At 52.2% G+C, this 20,754-nt stretch overlaps 1 protein-coding gene across 1 annotated transcript in view; it reads left to right on the top strand.

Moving 5' to 3' along the window:
• The window catches only part of sbno2b (strawberry notch homolog 2b), a 76,608-nt gene that overhangs the window by 27,044 nt on the left and 28,810 nt on the right, over positions 1–20,754 (top strand). Inside the window, 1 exon segment of the mRNA XM_064334053.1 lies at positions 1,563–1,677. Within this exon segment, the coding sequence (XP_064190123.1) occupies positions 1,563–1,677 (115 nt within the window).

The raw sequence follows: 20,754 nt of genomic DNA, 5'->3' as shown, positions 1-20,754 counted from the left end.
TCATGACACTTCTGACTTCAGAGATGTTTTTAGCCCAAATGTAAAGAATGTGATGGAACACGTGAGTGTCACCTGATGGCGGGGCTGTACAGAAATTATTACAGCCCACGCAGTACAATTGTTAGCGTGTGGCTGTCATCTGTTTAATAACGCTTTGACTTTGACAGTAGTGTTTGCCCTGACAAAGAATGAAACTAAAAGAGAAACACATGTAGGCAAAGCTGTTTTATCAGTTTTAATTTAAATACTGCTTGCTGTTCTTTTTTTGGTCATTTTACAATTTATTATTCAGTTACCGAAGTAGCTGAATGAGTATTCTTGGAACAGCTGGGGCAAACATTGTGCTTTCCTGGATTTAAAGCTGGTGACTTTCCATAAGGAAGTGATTCAGTTTGGAGATAGTGAAAGAACTGAAAGTAATGTCATGTGACTTCAGCTGTGACTCGGGTGAGGGTTTTTCTCAGCCTAGTCAAAAAAGACCTCAGGCTGTCGTTTGTGGCTTGTCTAGAATGAACTTCATCCTCACAGAAACCTGGATTTAGACCAGGAGGAAAGGTAGGGGCAGTCTTTATTTCATACTTTATCACAAACAGTGTAAGAAATCAAGCCTTTTGGTTGGTTACCGGTAGAGAAACTGTGATGTGGCTCACTATCATCTTTTTGTTTATGGATATGTAAAGTACGGTTCAGAAATACATCTTTGTATTTGATGATCTTGTTATTGATCTATATTGGGGGCTATATGGAAACCTTGGGATTATTGGCCATCAACATGAAATGTCCTACTGCTGATGAACTATGAAAGGTCTCATAAAATCATGTGGCTCCGTCTTCTTTCTGTGTTGTGAATATATAAAGTACGGTTGAAAAATACACCTTTGTATTTGATGATCTTGTTAATGATCTATGTGGGGTCTATAAGAAAACATTGGGATTATTAGCAAACAACATGAAATGTTTTACTGCGGATGAACTATGAAAGGCCTCATATAAGTATGTTTTTAGAAGGTCTACATGTCAGCCACGAAGGGTAGAATGAATAAGTTGTCAGGAGATGAAGGTGGAAAAGTGCTTGTGTGGTATGTTGTACGTGTTTGGGCATATATAATGCAAGGGGATTACATTCATTGGTACTTATCTCACAGTGCAGTATGTTGTGTTATTGTTCTCAAAAAGTTGTATTATTCCATTCATTCTGTATATGTTTTTACTGAAGCTTTTTTTAATTTTATTTATTTTTTTAGCTACAGTGCGATAACGATTGTATTATTGACTTTAAACAATTTCCCAGAATTTCATTGAATTGAGTCCTTAAATCTCCATGGAGATTTATCTTGGTTATTGATGTTTAGTCCTGTTGTTTCCCCCTTCTATTTATTTCTGAAGTATTTCTAAGAGTGCGTGAAAAGTAAAAATGAAAGTGAACATAGCTGGTTTATTATTAACAATGATCTTGAGAAATTCCCTTCAGGGAGTGTAGACTGAAGACGCAGCAGTGTATGACAGAATCCCTCAATGATTTTTTCCATCTCTTTGTTTGTTTTCTTCTTTCTCCACTCTAGGCAATACCACTTGAATAGCCCTTCGGATATGCATATTGAAATGTTCAACCCTCCACCTTTCCCCGATGTGGACTTCTCCTCCCTCAGCCTCCCCCGGAACGGAGACTTCCCCGCGGTAAGAGCCCGCGGCCCGTCGTTTCTGCGCTTCGTCACGCGGCGCGCGCGTCCGGCGGCAGCGTCGGTGACGCACCCCGCGCCTGGGCGTGGTCGTGTTCTATTCTTCCTCGGGGAGCGATCGGTCACGAGCCTTATGATGGCCTAAGCAGCAAGGCCGGCGCTTTTTGGTGGGGTCCTCATGTGTTTCGCGGTAATGTTCCTCAGAGAGGTCTATGAGCTTTGTCTGAGAACGTGGGAAGGAAACTTGTGGAAAGTTCTTGTTCGCCAGGCCAGTTTTAAAGTTTTCGTCTTTCCAGAGCTGTTCTGTCATGGTGTGTGAACAGATGGCATGCGGATATTTCTCGAGCTAGCTTCAGCACGGTCGGCTGAAAGTCGTGTGCAGTACACCAGAGTGCTGCGATTTGGATTTTATTTTCCTAGTGTGCCGGATGAGGTCATGCTAGCAGATAGCAGGGGCAGTTGTGGCGGATGGCCAGAAATCACCTAATTGCTCACTGACACGCACAGTCTGGGTGCCTTGGACTGCGCCCTGCCTCAGTCAGGGCCTTCTGCACCTCAGGCACAGGTTTCTGTACTACGGTCAAACCGGTTCTTCCTCATGCTGGTCCTCCAGGCAGCCTTTGCAGCCTTCAGGGTTTCTGGGCATGTGAAGCTGGAAGGCTGACAGCACAGTGTGAAGCTGGAAGGCTGACAGCACAGTATGAAGCTGAAAGGCTGACAGCACAGTGTGAAGCTGAAAGGCTGACTGCACAGTATGAAGCTGAAAGGCTGACAGCACAGTGTGAAGCTGAAAGGCTGACAGCACAGTGTGAAGCTGAAAGGCTGACTGCACAGTGTGAAGCTGGAAGGCTGACAGCACAGTATGAAGCTAAAAGGCTGACAGCACAGTGTGAAGCTGAAAGGCTGACAGCACAGTATGAAGCTGAAAGGCTGACAGCACAGTATGAAGCTAAAAGGCTGACAGCACAGTGTGAAGCTGAAAGGCTGACAGCACAGTGTGAAGCTGAAAGGCTGACCGCACAGTATGAAGCTAAAAGGCTGACTGCACAGTATGAAGCTAAAAGGCTGACAGCACAGTGTGAAGCTGAAAGGCTGACAGCACAGTATGAAGCTAAAAGGCTGACTGCACAGTATGAAGCTAAAAGGCTGACAGCACAGTGTGAAGCTGAAAGGCTGACAGCACAGTATGAAGCTAAAAGGCTGACTGCACAGTGTGAAGCTGGAAGGCTGACAGCACAGTATGAAGCTAAAAGGCTGACTGCACAGTATGAAGCTAAAAGGCTGACAGCACAGTATGAAGCTGAAAGGCTGACCGCACAGTATGAAGCTAAAAGGCTGACCGCACAGTATGAAGCTGAAAGGCTGACCGCACAGTATGAAGCTAAAAGGCTGACCGCACAGTATGAAGCTGAAAGGCTGACCGCACAGTATGAAGCTAAAAGGCTGACCGCACAGTATGAAGCTAAAAGGCTGACCGCACAGTATGAAGCTGAAAGGCTGACAGCACAGTATGAAGCTGAAATACTGACTGCACAGTATGAAGCTGAAAGGCTGACCGCACAGTGTGAAGCTGAAAGGCTGACAGCACAGTATGAAGCTGAAAGGCTGACAGAACAGTATGAAGCTGAAAGGCTGACCGCACAGTATGAAGCTAAAAGGCTGACCGCACAGTATGAAGCTGAAAGGCTGACCGCACAGTATGAAGCTAAAAGGCTGACCGCACAGTATGAAGCTGAAAGGCTGACCGCACAGTATGAAGCTAAAAGGCTGACCGCACAGTGTGAAGCTAAAAGGCTGACCGCACAGTATGAAGCTGAAAGGCTGACAGCACAGTATGAAGCTGAAATACTGACTGCACAGTATGAAGCTGAAAGGCTGACCGCACAGTGTGAAGCTGAAAGGCTGACAGCACAGTATGAAGCTGAAAGGCTGACAGCACAGTATGAAGCTGAAAGGCTGACCGCACAGTATGAAGCTAAAAGGCTGACCGCACAGTATGAAGCTGAAAGGCTGACCGCACAGTATGAAGCTAAAAGGCTGACCGCACAGTATGAAGCTAAAAGGCTGACCGCACAGTATGAAGCTGAAAGGCTGACTGCACAGTATGAAGCTAAAAGGCTGACCGCACAGTATGAAGCTGAAAGGCTGACTGCACAGTATGAAGCTAAAAGGCTGACTGCACAGTATGAAGCTGAAAGGCTGACAGAACAGTATGAAGCTGAAAGGCTGACCGCACAGAAGCTGAAAAGCTGACTGCACAGTATGAAGCTGAAAGGCTGACAGCACAGTATGAAGCTGAAAGGCTGACAGCACAGTATGAAGCTGAAAGGCTGACCGCACAGTATGAAGCTGAAACGCTGACAGCACAGTATGAAGCTGAAAGGCTGACCGCACAGTATGAAGCTGAAACGCTGACTGCACAGAAGCTGAAAGGCTGACCGCACAGAAGCTGAAAGGCTGTAGGCACAGTATGAAGCTAAAAGGCTGCTGGGGCGACATAGCTCAGGAGGTAAGACCGATTGGCTGGCAGTTGGAGGGTTGCCGGTTCAAACCCTGCCCTGGGCGTGTCGAAGTGTCGTTGAGCAAGACACCTAACCCCTAACTGCTCTGGCGAATGAGAGGCATCAATTGTAAAGCGCTTTGGATAAAAGCGCTATATAAATGCAGTCCATTTACCATTTACCAAAGGCTGACTGCACAGTATGAAGCTGAAAGGCTGACTGCACAGTATGAAGCTGAAAGGCTGACAGCACAGTATGAAGCTGAAAGGCTGACCGCACAGTATGAAGCTGAAAGGCTGACAGCACAGTATGAAGCTGAAGGCTGACTGCACAGTATGAAGCTGAAGGCTGACTGCACAGTATGAAGCTGAAAGGCTGACCGCACAGTGTGAAGCTGAAAGGCTGACCGCACAGTGTGAAGCTGAAAGGCTGACAGAACAGTATGAAGCTGAAAGGCTGACCGCACAGAAGCTGAAAAGCTGACTGCACAGTATGAAGCTGAAAGGCTGACCGCACAGTATGAAGCTGAAAGGCTGACCGCACAGTATGAAGCTGAAAGGCTGACAGCACAGTATGAAGCTGAAAGGCTGACCGCACAGTATGAAGCTGAAACGCTGACAGCACAGTATGAAGCTGAAAGGCTGACCGCACAGTATGAAGCTGAAACGCTGACAGCACAGTATGAAGCTGAAAGGCTGACCGCACAGTATGAAGCTGAAACGCTGACTGCACAGAAGCTGAAAGGCTGACCGCACAGAAGCTGAAAGGCTGTAGGCACAGTATGAAGCTAAAAGGCTACTGGGGCGACATAGCTCAGGAGGTAAGACCGATTGGCTGGCAGTTGGAGGGTTGCCGGTTCAAACCCTGCCCTGGGCGTGTCAGTGTCGTTGAGCAAGACACCTAACCCCTAACTGCTCTGGCAAATGAGAGGCATCAATTGTAAAGCGCTTTGGATAAAAGCGCTATATAAATGCAGTCCATTTACCATTTACCAAAGGCTGACTGCACAGTATGAAGCTGAAAGGCTGACTGCACAGTATGAAGCTGAAAGGCTGACTGCACAGTATGAAGCTAAAAGGCTGACTGCACAGTATGAAGCTGAAAGGCTGACTGCACAGTATGAAGCTAAAAGGCTGACTGCACAGTATGAAGCTGAAAGGCTGACAGCACAGTATGAAGCTGAAAGGCTGACTGCACAGTATGAAGCTGAAAGGCTGACTGCACAGTATGAAGCTGAAAGGCTGACTGCACAGTATGTGGACCCTCTTTAGCAATGGCACAGTCCAACTGCAACCCCCCCACCCTTTTCCCTTACTTGGCAGTTCACCGATCGGATCCAGAACAGCGCTGAGTGTGGGCGCAGTTTCACCTGTGCGCAGTAATAAAACATGAAGTCTGAAGGAGGAGTAAATTGTCATCTTCACCTACTTCAAGCAGGTTGAGTATGGGATCAGAAAGCGAACCACAAGAGAGCATTCTCAGCCCGCAGCAATCTCCGCCCGCCTGAGGGAGGCCGTCCTCAACAGCGCGGTGCTCGCCCTTTCGTTTTCTCTGAAATGCACTGCAGTCGACAACAAGCTCCGTCGTTTCCCCTGCATTTTGCCTACCTGTTTTGGCGATTAGTACAGTGAAGCGGTTCTGTGTTTAGCATGATCGTTGAAAGACACAAAGGAAATTGAGGCTTCTGTGCACTTGGTGTTCTGCAAGATACCAAATGCTTTCCTGAGTGTGCGTTTCTTTGCTCCCGTTGTTGCCTTCTTGTAATGGTCCCTTTATTTAATGAAACAGTTTTTCCAAAATGTTGTGCTTTTGTTTCAGATTTAAGCAAGGGAGCTTAGGAGCTTTTATTTTTGAGCCTTTTGTAGCTGTTATGTTGGCGTAATTTAATTGAGATGCATAGTTTTGTTAGCATAGTTTAGTAGTTGCTAAAGATGCATTTTCAGGAATGCAGTGAAGGTTTAGTTGCATTCCTGGTATTGGCTTTGGGAGCGCTGGAGGTCAGTACTGGGAGCGCTGGAGGTCAGTACTGGGAGCGCTCGGGGTCAGTACTGGGAGCGCTCGGGGTCAGTACTGGGAGCGCTCGGGGTCAGTGCTGAGAGCGCTGAGGTCAGTACTGGGAGCGCTCGGGGTCAGTACTGGGAGCGCTTAGGGCCAGCTGAAGGCACAGCGCCCCTCTGGCGGAGAGAGCTCCTTTTCCAGCAGCTGAAGGGCCTGAATGAAAGGCTCCCTGCTCCACGGCACCTCCGAGCGCTGATGAGTCAGCAGATTTCCGCAGCTGGGGATTGAGTGCTTGGGTGGCCACACATGAGTGATGGAATCTGACTCACGCGGCGCTGCAAGTCTCTGCCCACCCCCTCCGTTCCCAGGATCGGGGCCTGGCCCTCGGCCTGCGCTGCACATGCTCAGAGCATCGCCGTGCGGAGCCCGTCCGTCTCTCCGCGGGCAGAGATCGAGTGCCTTCCATTCGCACGCGCGTGCGACTGACCCGCGCGCTGGACCTGAGCGTCAGTTTGGGGCGAGGGGGTGCAGGAGAGCCCCAGAGCTGGTGAGCGGCCTCCTGATTTACGCCGTAGCCGGCCCCCGTCGCGCCTCGCCGCGTTTCGCAAGCCGCTGCCGTCAGCGAGGTCCCCTGGTTTGGTCACAGCCGTCGGCGCTCTTCGGCGTTTCCGCGGCGCTGGCCTTCAGCTCGGCGGAGACGAACGTGCGTCCGTCGGTAGCGCCGCGGCGTTAGCGCTCCAGCCCGAACCCCGACGCCTCTCTCTCTCTCTCTCTCTGTGTCTCACGTCCTCAGCGGCTGTGAGCAGACCGGAGGAATGCGCCGCGCGGTGCGCTGACGCAACCAGAGTCACGGGGTCGCGGCTGACTCAGAGTCAACACGACCCAGCGCCCGGGCACCGCGGCCTCGGCCACTTCCCCATCCCCATCCCCCTCCCCCCATCCCACCCCGGCCACTGCAGGAAAGCGCCGCGGTGCGCTCTTACGCGCGGCCGTTGAACTCCGCGCCACGCCCATTCTCATCATTTACGCTCAGGCGTGCCAGGAGGAAGTGCAGCTGCGCGTCCCCGGCGTTTTGTTTTTGTAAAGGTCGTTCTGCGTTCGTTCCCGGGTGATTCACGACTCCGGGAGAAAGAGGCTCGGCCTCGTGTGCTGAGCCTCGCTTCTCCTCAGAGGGGAAAGAATGCTGGCATTCCGGGCCGAACTCGCCCCAAATTCACGCTAAAAACCAAAAAAACAGAACGCTCTGCTCTGTGGAAGCTGAACGCTTTTGATGGTCTGTGGCCCGGGGTGCTCAGCGCAGCGCTGCTGTGCTGTGTACTCCCGGTGCGGGATTGTGTGGGAGGAGGACGGCGCTCGCAGTAGTAAAAGTGTGACTTGTGAGGGGCGTGCTGCCGAACGGTGTTGCTTTGTTGTTGTGAACATTGAGCTCAATCAGGATATCCTCACTCTGTGACATTGGCCCATGCATGCTGTTTACAGGAAGTTCATGTGAAGAGAGTAAATAAGGGCTTTGATCAGCATTTTCTAAACTGCTGGGGGGGGGAACACTTGTGAAAAGTTGTTGTTACACGAGGCCTTCGGTTGTAAAACAATTTTTACCGGCGTGCCAGTTAGCATGTGAAAAGGAATACTTATGTATGTAATTAAATGTTGTAAAACTAATAACAATGCAAAAGTTGTCCAAAGTTATGTATGCTTAGCCCTGCAATTAGTCCTTTTTGTCCTAGCTATTGTGTTGTTTGTTTGCCTGTTTGCCTTTGTTTTTCTCTTCTGCTTGATCCCTGCAGATAGTGTGTTCTATAATTAAGTTGTCTTCTTTGAGAAAAACCAATAAATAAATGGGGGGATGGGGGGGGTTGTGTCCCGGAAGTGTGAATGTTGCATTAGCTTGGCAGGGCTGGCCTCCTGTTTGCCTGATTAAAAATGCAGCCGTTCCGTGGTCTGTGAGGACGTGAGGGCCGTCTGTCACGCAGACATTATGCAGATGAGATGCGCAGGGGGCTGTGACTGAGCCTGGGCCGCTTTGTTGCCCGGGGGGGGAGAGAGGTGGGGGAGAGTTCAAACAGTCTGGCGCTCGGGACGGGATTTATCGCGGGGCGTCTCGGGTCCTGACCCTCTCGCGCCCCTGGCCGTTCGAAACGCGCCGCGCTTTTCCGCTCGCGAGCCTGCTGCAGGGCGGCGGCCGTGGCGGGCGGGCGGGCCTGTCCCCCGGGAGCCAGGCCCCCTTTGTGTGAAGGGAGCGTGCCGTCGGCCAATGGGAATGCGGGGCGGGGCCTTCCAGATGGCGCTGGCTAATCAGGATTGGGTCAGTTTCCCTTTCAGTTAGGGTCAGTTCAGGAAATTAATTGCAATTGAATTGACAAATTGAAAACTCAAGCCATAATGGTTATTTTTCTCAATTAATGTGCTAAATTTAAGTAAATTTCCCAAATTGACTGAATTTAAATGTGCCCCTTCGCCCTGTGCACTCGCGTCAGATTGGTGGAACGGTGAGCGGCGGTAACTGGAGCCCAGTTTTCACCGAGGGCTTATCTTTTCTGCGCGACTTGCATGTGACGGTGAGAGCAGCGTCTCTCCTGCGCTCTCTGAAGACCTGACCGCACTCTGCCTTCACCTTTTGAACGTGGCGAATGTGAGAACAATGAACAGAAAAATAAGACTTACTGGAAGAACAGATGAGGAACACGCCACCTAGAGCTAACCACAGTGCAACCGCAAGGCATGAGTGGTGTGCACCTCCGTGCGCGCATGTGCTCGCTTGTAGACGCACCCGCGTACGCGCTACAATGCTAGTGCCCACACATATTTGAAGAATTAAACACACATTTTACCTTTAGTGTAACTTGGTACTTGCTTGGAACTTGCACCAATGCAACAAATAAGTCACACACACCTACACACCTACCCACACACACGCACATGCACGCACTCGTACGCACACATACACAAATAAACACACATGGTCACACACGCGCATACACATATACACATGCACACGTTAGCAATGTGCTCACTGTATATGCTGCATTGCACCTGTAGAAAGTTAATGCTGTACATACTAAAGATACTGTAAGCACGCACAATAGCTACAGTACCTTTTCTGCGCCTACATTTTTTATTGCACTTGCCACTTTACTATATATATATATATATATTTATTTATTTTTTAAAATATTACTTACTTATCGTTGTTCTCCTGCTCAGTTAACTAAATTGTTGTTAGAACTGTTTTTTATATGTTGCTGCAAGACCGAAACCTAAGGTTTTTACTCTCTTGTACTTGCATAATGGGACGTGACAATAAACCTCTTGAATCTTGAACGCATATTCACATTTAAACAGAAATAGACACGCACACACGGTTAGCCGCCTCTCGCACAGATACACTTGACCCTGTAGAAGGTGCGCTGTGTCCGACGGGCCTCAGGCTGAAGGGGCCTCAGGCTGAAGGGGCCTCGGGCTGAACGGGCCTCAGGCTGAACGGGCTGACCGGGCCTCAGGCTGACCGGGCCTCAGGCTGAACGGGCCTCAGGCTGACCGGGCCTCAGGCTGAACGGGCCTCAGGCTGAACGGGCTGACCGGGCCTCAGGCTGACCGGGCCTCAGGCTGAACGGGCCTCAGGCTGACCGGGCCTCAGGCTGACCGGGCCTCAGGCTGAACGGGCCTCAGGCTGAACGGGCCTCAGGCTGAACGGGCCTCAGGCTGAAGGGGCCTCAGGCTGAAGGGGCCTCAGGCTGAACGGTCTCAGGCTGAACGGGCCTCAGGCTGAACGGGCCTCAGGCTGACCGGGCCTCAGGCTGAAGGGGCCTCAGGCTGAAGGGGCCTCAGGCTGAAGGGGCCTCAGGCTGACCGGGCCTCAGGCTGAAGGGGCCTCAGGCTGAATGGGCCTCAGGCTGAAGGGGCCTCAGGCTGAACGGGCCTCAGGCTGAAGGGGCCTCAGGCTGAATGGTCTCAGGCTGAACGGGCCTCAGGCTGAAGGGGCCTCAGGCTGAACGGTCTCAGGCTGACGGGCCTCAGGCTGAACGGGCCTCAGGCTGAACGGGCCTCAGGCTGACCGGGCCTCAGGCTGACCAGGCCTCAGGCTGAACGGACCTCAGGCTGACCGGGCCTCAGGCTGACCGGGCCTCAGGCTGAACGGGCCTCAGGCTGAACGGGCCTCAGGCTGAACGGGCCTCAGGCTGAACGGGCCTCAGGCTGACCGGGCCTCAGGCTGACCGGGTCTCAGGCTGAACGGGCCTCAGGCTGAAGGGGCCTCAGGCTGAACGGGCTGAAGGCTGGACGGGCTGAAGGGGCCTCAGGCCGAACAGGCCGGTGGGGTCGAGCCGCGGCGCGTAGCCGCTGATAGCGGGGAGGCTGGGAAAGAGGCCAGTTAGCGGCGGGTGACTCACGCACAAGGATGTCCGCGCGGCGCGCCGCGGCGTGAGCGCCGAGCCACCGGGGCCCTGGTTCCCGGCCGTGACGCCGACGATCAGCGCCGCTCTGTCTCCGAGACGAGCCTCGGGGGGCGGAGGGGGAGGGGGGGACACCGTCGTCCGGTCCGGCCCTTTCCCGTAGCTCAACAGCCGCGTGCGAGCGAGGACGCGTGTCCGCGATCCCCGCTGTAGCGCTCAGCGTCCGGCGTTCGGTACGTAAACCCAGCCAGCTTTAACTTGGCCTGGCAGTGCTCTGATCCGTTTGGTCTTACGCATGGTGTGAGTCGGTTAAATTATGAACCGGTAGAAAACTGATGAAGAAGATGCGTGTTATGTTGTGTCATGTACGCTAACTTGCTCGTAGTATTGAGGTCTACGCTGACATTTCTTTTCAAGGAGCCCGTGTGCTCTTAACTTGAAAAATTTAGGAGCACACTAATACATCTGAAGTAGTATGTGCTGCTAAGTTAAATCATTTTTCCAGTTAATGCACATCAGTTTTTAGGAGGAAATGCTCCTAAAATAGGAGCCCTGCAGAGTCAGATAGTGGTAAGACGACACACTTGCTGAACTTGTTTTGTATTCGCAATACAAAAAGACAAACCTCCAAACCCGCTTCGATAGTGTGAGTTTGCTGTGCCAAGTACTTTTTACTCTTTATTTGGCTTTGGATAGATGTTCACGGGGTGAAGCTAATTATCCAGACCACACGAGCACAAAAATATGTCACAGAAGACAAATCCTGCTCCTGCTAACAAGCCAGCCAGAAGGACAGCGCTACTAAATATAATAATCATTAAATAATGATCTCCCCGGTACGGCGGGTATGTGTAGCTGTGTGTTCAGCGTAGAGAGAGAGAGAGAGAGAGAGAGAGAGAGAGAGAGAGACTCAGTGTTTACACTGCAGCCGCGGTTCAGTTACAGCGTGTACAGTAAAAATGGGCTTGACTGCCAGTAACTTCAGTCACTTACCAACACACACGCATCATTTCCTGAAAGCTCCACCCCCCCCCCCTCCCCTCCCCTCTCTATCCCCTCCCCTTGCTTCACCACCTTTAGCAATGGGGAACTAACCACAATCGATATGACTAAACCTCTATGCAAATGCCGGTCGCTCCTCTTTTTTAGAAGGAAGTGTGCCTCGGGCTGGGTCCGGAGTGCGTGACCTACCTGTTGTGTGCGAGGGTGTCTGGAGGGAGAAGCGTCACTGAGCATGTCCCGGCTCTGAGGGGCAGCTGGATGACACTGTCTGTGTGTGCGTGCGCGCGCGTGGTTTTTGTTTTCGGGAGGTGAATCGCTAGCCTGTCCGCTGGATCTCTCGGACTCATGTCTCAGATGCAGTTCTGGAGTAAGATTTACTCGCAACTGGGACGGCCTCTTCCCAAGGTACGGCTCTGTTCTTCTTCGGCGGGGTGGAAGGGAGACGGTGAGCGTTTGGGGCTGTGCTGCTTCTGGGAAACTGACTCAGCTGCTGCCGTGCTGTTTTCTTTTTCTCTGCTCTCTTCTGAGCGCTAGAAACACCGTGGTCAGCAGAGGTCTGTGTACGGTTTGGGTTCATGTCGACCGTGTTTTTCATGTTTCTATCAGGTTGTTTGGTCTAGTGCTTAGCTTTTGTGAGATGAGGTTCCAGCATGCAGCCCTGAACCAGTCAAGTTGCAATCTCTGTCCTTGAGTGTGTTTGTGTTCTCAAAGTTCTGAAGCAAGTGTACCGTAAACCCACCAACCCCCCCCCCCCCGACCTTTTCCCCACGGTTAACGGCTCTGGAGAAGAGGGTTTTGGCCACCCGTGAGCCTTCAAACGCCTGACCGGCGTCTACACAGCTGGTAAAACACGAGCCGCAGGTTCAGAACGGCTGAGGGCGAGGGGTTCTGCCTGGAGCGACAGACAGCCGGAGAGAGCCTCCCTCTCAGACAGCGCCGAGGAAGCGCTCTCTCCCACAGGGAGACGGGGACACGTTCATACTTAAGACTGTGTCTGTTTGTGCGTCCCGGCCAGAAAAGTGGAGCTCTCAGTAACTGTGATAAACTGCAGTAATTACCAGAGGCTTCCAGTAAGGGGGAGAGCTGGCAGCTGAATGACAGCAAGCGTGTTTGTGTGGCTCCCAGTGACTGTGGCTTCGCTCATCGGCAGTTGTCTTTGTCTCTCAGTTTCCAGCAGAGAATCTGAAGTACGTTTCCAGAACGTACCGTATGTGATTATTATAGAACTATCATGGCACAAAACATGTTTCTGATGTCACCAGCGAAATAATATTTTTCAAAAACCACAAAAAAATGTATTTAGTTTCCTCAGTTTGCCTGCAGTACAAAATATATTCTGTGTATTGCCCCTGTTGTCGTATACCTTCAGACAGTGGTAAATTCAGCCAACTTAAATGCGTGTTTTGTTCCCCTCAGTGTAGCTGTAATCAGGTCAGTGTTTTTTTTAAAAGGAAATATTGCATGACAGGAGTCTGGATAACAAGGAAATGCTCATCTTTATTGTGCATGTATATTTCTTGCTAGCATTGTTTATCGGTAATGGTGTGCTGTATGGGGGTAGTTTCTGATGTTTGTGTCTGGATCACGGAAAGTGCCTTTGGGTTCTTGAGAAGTGCTCCAAAAATTATTATTATTATTATTATTATTATTATTGTTACTTTGCTCTTTTTTTCGTCCATTTGGAATTCCCCGTTATATAATGTTGTGTCAGCTCTTGGCCACCCACACCTACACTGAGACCAGTGCAGTTTAAGCGTTTGCACCCACAAGGCTATTTTCCACACAGAAACCGCCACCACTCTATGGAGAGGCACATCTCTGAGTGGAAGTAACCACTAACCTGCCGCTGCCTGGCGTGGAGCCGGGGGGTGCTCATGAATCGCTAGACTTAGGGACCCTAGAACTAGTGGTCTTTCACTTAGTCTGCACTTGAGCCCCTTTACTGACTGAGCCACACTTGAGCTCTGGCTCTGGTTACCTTAACCCAACAGTAAACTGCTAATGATGATGTCATTCGTGCTGCCAGATTGACCTGAGCAGGGTGATTGCTTTTAGCCAATGAGCTCTTTGTACTGCTTAGTTAAATGATTTATGTTCTGTGATGTCATAGCAAGCTGCAGTGCATTCAAATGCCATATCTTTTGTTGTGTCTGTGTGTAATGTGAAAAACCCTGCTATGTTATATATTTGATATGTGATGTATGACATACTGATATATTTGTGCTCCTCAGTATTTATAAAGCTCGTCAGATGGCCTTACTCTCACTGTGGATGTGAACCCATGGGCCTAATCAGTTTTTCGCTTGTGAATTGAGGGGGAGACGCTAGCATTTGATGCCCCGGATATTGGCTAAGCCTACACTTCTCCATAACCAGGAAACAGGCTTGAAACAGTGATAAGTCCATCCGCATAAGGAAATGCAGGCAGAGCAGTTTGCTGATAGGATTTAATAGGTTTTAATGACTCACTGCTTCATAACTCATCCACGAATCCCCTCAGAGCCGCTCAGGACGTCCTTCCCGTTTTTTTGTTTCGCTCGGAATGCGAGAGAGAAGCGGAAAACTGGAGCCGCGGAGTTGTAAAAACGTAGGGATCGCCTGCGATTGGCTCTTTCCGATCGGCCGTTGTTTGTCAGTTCTTTGTCAGTCACACCCAGAGTGCAGGAAGAGGCCGTGTTACTTTAGGCCCGGGGCGAGGGCGAGTCCGCCGCCTTACTGGAAGAACGAGCCGAGCGGCGGGCGCGCGCGCGTTTGTAGCACGTTAGCACGTGGAGCGGCGAGCAGGCCTGCTCGATCCCAGCCTGCCTTTCTGTGCTGTCTGACGGCTCCCCCGGCCGTACGCAGTGCGCTCAGCACTTATCAGGCCAACTGAAATTACACGTGAGGGTCACGGAGTTCTTCAGAAACGCGCCGCTCCTCAAACACCCCGGAGAAAGAACAGACTGTCTGTGCGGAGGACGCTAACAACATTTCCATTTTTGTCCGTAATTACTCGTTTTGAATGCGCTATGTCAAAAGGGCAGAGAGAATATTTATGTTATTTCTAGTAAAATGCTGGAAATTTGCCATACCTCAGGGCCTGACCCTCCCCCCTTTGTTCGTTTGAGCACGGCTCTGTCTCTCTGAAGCGCTCCAGTGGCTGGGAAACGCTTTAAAGCAGAAGCTACGCGAGGTTTCATTTAGCGTAGCGACTTCTTTGAAGAGCACAGGTGAGGCTACGGGTTTGTCTCAGCGCTGCAGTGTCAGTCAACGTCATTTCTTGTCTTTCCATCACTTACGCAGAGGAAGCGGGGTCGCGCTGTCCCCCACTAACCCTCAACCCCCCCCCCAACTTCCTTTCCGCTGCCTGGGCCTGGGGGTCTGGGTGGCACTTTTTTTATTTCCTGGCAGGTGTCTTTTTTTCTCTTTTTTCTCTGACTGTAGCAGAAGTGACACGCTGACGTCCCGTATCTGAACGTGACTGACTGTGAGCGCCTCACAGGGCGATGACCTGCAGCACGACTGCGCTCCTCTCTCCCCGGGCCGGGCTGCGTGAGCGCTGGAGGCCTGCCTCTGCCTCGCCTGCAGTCTCTTCTGCCCTCGTTTCCCCTCAGCTGGAAGGCTGTGACTGCGTCATGGTTACGTTTGCAAAGCGCCCAGGTGCCCTCAGTCTCCCCCGGCAACCGAACGTTCGCCCCTCTCCCCCCCCCCCCCCCCCCCTTCGACCGAAACGCTGTGCCGGTTACCTCTGTGAGGCTCTCAGGAAAACAGAACGCCACTGGCAGATTTTCTGGACGTTTCCGGAATGCAGGCTGCCCCCCGGCCCGGCCCGGATGCGGAGTCATCTGCGACTGTCCCAGCTCACCGTGAGAAGGCCGCCTCAGCGCCGTGTCAGGAGAGCGCGGGACACAGACGGCGCACACGTGCTGGGACAGGGGACTGCAGCGCTTCAGAGTCCGGCTGTCCGGGAGCAGGGACACCGTTCGCCCAGCATCGTTCGGTCTGAGGAGCGAAGTCGCAAAAGGGGCAAATTCACTCTCGGCATGGATCGCACGTTCTGTTTGGCCCTGTGGGGTCATGAAACTGGGCCTTTTTTAAAAACGAAAATTCTCCTCCGAGCTGGAAATGGAAGAACGTAGCAACTGCGGGATTGCACAGTGGAATGCTGCCCATTCAGTTCAGAATAGCTGCCTTTGACATGCCTGCAATGCTCTCAGGTTTGTTCTGAATTGATCTGCGAGTGTTGGGTCTGGACCGAACGTAGTTTGACGCATCGCCTTCTCATGGGAAAAAAATGAAACGCATGTGAGGCAAGAGGCCCTGTACTTAAAAGGACTTCCTCTTCCACCTTTTTTTTTTTTGGCTGTCCTTCTAAATTTGAATTCTGACTTGTCCAGTAGTTTATAACTGCAGGGAGCCAAAGCCTGGTAATAAACAGGTGCGGGCGCCAGCGGAAATGATTGATTTGAATCAGCACTCCAGTGGTGGGTGAGTCAGCCGCCATTTGATTGGCACGTCGAGCCAAGTTGTGCCAGTGGAAATATAGCCTGTGAGCTCAGTGCAGTCCACTCACAGCCCGGTTCAGGACCTGTGTGTCTGGCATCTGGAAAAGAATGGTCCGTTTTCGTGTCGAGAAGGAGACGGATGGAAAAGCCCACTTGCGTATTTCCGCGGACAGCGAGCTGTCTGCTGGACAAACAGATTTTTTTTAACGTCAGTTGCATTACATTTATAAGCTTGGTTATTCACATCGCCTGTAAGTCTCTGTTGTTTATCTGATTTTTCCGCGAGGTACAGTCCCTATAAACTAATCCATTTGTCTAACTGAGCACGTTGCGTGTTAAAAAAAAAATAATAATAATAATTTAGGCACCTTTCCTTTCTTTTATCTCTTTTTATAAAAGCTGTGCCTACATTCTAATAGTGACACAGAAAGGGCGTATGTGTGTGGTTTTTATCCTGCGTGTGTGTGTGTGTGTGTGTGATTGTGTGAGATTATCCTGTAGCCTGTGTGTGTGTGCGCGCGTGTGATTTGTTATCCTGTAGCCTGTGTGTGCGTGTGCGTATGTGTGTGTGTGACTGTTATCCTGTAGCCTGTGTGTGTGTGTGCGCGCGTGTGATTTATTATCCTGTAGCCTGTGTGTGTGTGTGTGCGTATGTGTGTGTGTGACTGTTATCCTGTAGCCTGTGTGTGTGTGCGCGCGTGTGATTTGTTATCCTGTAGCCTGTGTGTGTGTGTGTGCGTATGTGTGTGTGGCTGTTATCCTGTAGCCTGTGTGTGTGTGTGTGCGTATGTGTGTGTGTGTGGCTGTTATCCTGTAGCCTGTGTGTGTGTGTCGGTGTGTGTGTGTGTGTGCGTGTGTGTGTGTGTGGCTGTTATCCTGTAGCCTGTGTGTGTGTGTGTGTGCGTGTGTGTGTGTGTGTGTGTGTGTGTGGCTGTTATCCTGTAGCCTGTGTGTGTGTGTGTGTGTGCGCGTGCGTGTGTGTGTGTGGCTGTTATCCCGTAGCATGTGTGCTTATCCGGATGCACAGCTCTGCAGTGCACTGGCCTCTCTGGCATGAGGACCCAGCTCCTCATTACCTCATCAGGCCCAGCAGGGTCATCCCAGGTCACTCTGGGGTGGACTGTGGTGTGAGCACACTGGCCAGAGCTCCTGCCAGCCAGCCTGATCACAGTCTCACACCTGTTCACACCTGATCGCTTACTCTTCTGTTGTGTTGTTTTTTATATGAGAGCAGACATCGCGCCCTCACCGAGCTTTTCTTAGGGAGTGATAGAAAAACTCAGTGCAGTGAATAATTGAAATTGAAATTGCTTTTGAAGATTTTGGAGCAGTTTGGCATGGTGTGTGTGTGTGTGTGTGTGTGTGTGTGTGTGTGTGTGTGTGTGCGTGTGTTGGAGGTGGGTGGTTTGGCAGTTTTTTTTTTAAGGTTGTTTTCTTTATCCCGGAAAATGCCAGCTAAGGCAGCTTTTGAGAGAAACAATGGCGGTTGCTGTGTTGGCTGTTGCCTTGAGGCGATGGCGGTAATTAGCGGATTGCTCTGCGCTTCCTGCTCTGGAAAGCCCGGGGATTCCCTGCCTGCTCCTGCGGGCTGTGCTGAGGTGGGCCGCTCGGCTTTCAGGAAGTCCTGGCTCCTTCTCACCCAGGAAGGAACGAGGAATCAGAGGAGCCGCAGAGGCTGTAAAAGAATCATAGCCGTGCCTCCCAGGTCTGTGTGAAAGCACTCATACACTGACTTACACCGCTGTAGCGCACGCTGTGTGTAGTCTGATATGTAGTAGTATGATATGTAGGCTCCGCAGCAGTGCTCTGTTCGCGTTTTACCGCTCGCTGTTCCTTTGTCTCTTGCGTTTGTTTCAGAATCTGTTCTTTTCACTGCCACCGAATTTCTGTTTTCGTTTCTGTTTTACTGTCCCCCGGTCGTGGAAGCCTTTTAGCAGAAATGGTGGTTCTGAGAACGGTGACGTGTCTGCCGTCGGCCCTCCCAGCTGCGCAGTGGAAACTGTGCCGGGGTGAAGGGCGATGCTCACCACAGCTCCTGCGCGGCTCGCTGCGCTCAGCGCCGCGTTCTCCCGGTGACTAATCGCCAAACTTTAAATCAGGACCCGCGAAACGAGAGGCCTGTTTTTGCGTCAGAGATTCTGGCGCATGTTATCGGCGCCAGATTATCGGGCTTGTGAAAATGAAAGCGCTCCGCGGCTCGTCCTCATTTAAAAAACAGACAGTAAAAAGCCTCCTGCAGCGGGCCTGGAGGCCTCGCACTCGCGTGTGAGCGGGTCCCGTCCTGCCGCTGACGGGGTGCGGAAACGAAGCCCGTATACCGCCTCGATCCGGTTTGTTTTCCCGCTGTTTGGCGGGAGAGGGGAGGAGAACGCGCGGAGAGCGCATCACGGAAGGTCAGCGGCCCGCGAAGGTCGCCCCGCGCGGGGAGCAGGGGGGATGGGCGGGCGGGCGGGCGGGCGGCGGGATCTGGAACGAGGGAGCCGGCAGGGCCTAATCGCCAAGTTTCCCCCGCCTCACCCGCGAAAGCCCGGCGAGGGGATTAGGCCGAGGCGCGCGATTAGCATCGCTGCCGGCGGCGTTGGCGGCCTTATCGCGGCCGCGCAGACCCGGCCGCCGCAGAGCGCTAATCTCCGCGGCGGCAGCGCCGGGGGGACACGCCGCTTACAGGTCACGCTTCCCTCCCCGCGCTTCCCAGTGAAGCCTTCTGCTCCTGTCGGGTCGGGCTTCCTGTCCGCGCGCGGCAGAGATTAGTCCTGCGCTCCACGTTGGGCTCTGCTGCTGGTTTCATTAGCGCCTCCTCTGCCACGTGTGGACATGTGCTCCTGAAAATCGATGTGTGCTGGAACTGGAAAAATAATATAGGAGCACATCTACTAATTGGGATGCATTAGTGTGCCCTTATTAGTGTTTTTCACCGGAAAAAAATGTCAGCATAGAGCCCTGGAATGAATGACAGTTTGCCCCTCCCCCTGAGCAGAATTGATGACTCATCCTTGTATTGTTTGTACAGTCCTAAGAGAGCACATGTAATGCTCGCGCCAGCAGGGAGACGCGGACCGAGGAGGTGAATGTTCCCCCAGCTTGCGTGCGGTCGTGCTGTGGGGGCTTTTCTGCAGTGCTGATGTGCAGTTTGCTGTGCTCTGGAGGCAGTGGCAGGACGCTGCGCTCCCGGCCTCTCCTCCCCGTCTGCTGATCGGTCCACTGAAGGAGTGGCTGACTTTCTTGGCCTGGTGACAGGGCCTGGGAAAACAAGGTTTCCAGGAATCCTCCCCACTCCTGCAGCGCACATGGATGTTTTGCAACCCCGCTGCCTGTCCACTTAGGAGTCTAGCAGGCAAAAAAGTAAATGTGCTATTGCGAGGAATACATATCTCTTCACCGTTTCCCCGAATCTCTCTCTCTCCTGTCTCTCTCTCTCTCCCTCTCTCTCTCTCTGGTCTCTCGTCTCTCTCTCTCTCTCTCTCTCTCTCTGTCTCTCTCTCTCTCTCTCTCTCTGTCTATCTAGCTCTTACTCTCTTTCTTGCTCTCTTTCTCTGAATCTGTCTCTCTCTCTTTCTTCCACAGACAGACAGACACACACACACACACACACACGCTGGTACACACACACGCCATCATTCGTGCTTGATGCTAGAAAGGCTAAGCGCAGGCAGCCCTCTCTCTGCAGTCCCGGCGCCGCCGTCCACCGCATCCTGTTATGAAACAGCGTGCGAACGCAGAGGGGCTGTGGACGGCTGCCTCTCCAGACCGCCCCTGGCCTTAACCGTTTCGGCTCCTCTACGGGCCGTCCGAGAGCCCGGGGGGGACACGGGTCCATCCCGACCCGCGGCCCGCGTGTCTGTCACTCCACCCCTGTCCGAGCGAGATCATGATTCCTGAAGGTTCCCCCGGCCCGCTGGAGTGGCCCGGGCCGCTGTGCTGGTGATTATGTTCCACACCAGCGGTCCTTTGCGTTGTGTTTCTGTGCTCCGGCTGATTGCTCAGTTTTTTGCTCTAAGTGCCTCTTTATTGTGTCGTATCCCATGTGGCGTGTTCACTTGTGGGGTTTTGTTTTGTTTTTTTTGCTCTTTAGTGAATATCAAATGTCAAATGTTCAGCGTGCTGAAGTGCTGTGAACTCTATTCCCTAGAGTTCACACGCTTAGTCAGACTTCTGTAGAAGTTTATTCACTGCCCCCCCCCCCCCACCTCATTTCACACTGCGGGCTAGAGGTGTGTGTGCCTGCAACTCTGGGGTTACACAAGCAGAGAGCTGAGCTGCTCCCCCCCCCCCCCCCCAGAATGACCCTGTGAACGTCCCGAAGTCATAACTCAAGTGTTGCACATGGGCCTGAAATAGACATGAGGCAAGATGGTGCCCCCCATTGCTCTTCCCTGGAACACCCCCCCCCCTTACCACACCACCCACACCCACACACACACACCCCCCCCACACCCACACACACACACACACACACACACACCCCCAGCCGCTCCGATTCGCCGGGGTGCCCTCCGTATGCAAATGCGGGACTCTGGGCTGTGACCTGAACGGATTGGGAGGCGGCCATGCCTGAAATGAAGCGCTCAGCCCCACATCTGTCAGATTAAAGGCTGCGGTGCGTTCCGGCTGGGCGGCGCCCCCCCCCCTCGCCCACCTCGCCCCCCTCGCCCCGGCAAATCAGCGTCTCTCAGGGCTGACTTATTACGTCCCTCAGCGC

The sequence above is a fragment of the Anguilla rostrata genome, chromosome 4 (assembly GCF_018555375.3).
Source record: "Anguilla rostrata isolate EN2019 chromosome 4, ASM1855537v3, whole genome shotgun sequence".
NCBI lineage: Eukaryota > Metazoa > Chordata > Actinopteri > Anguilliformes > Anguillidae > Anguilla > Anguilla rostrata.
This window is presented reverse-complemented; position numbering and strand designations above follow the sequence as displayed.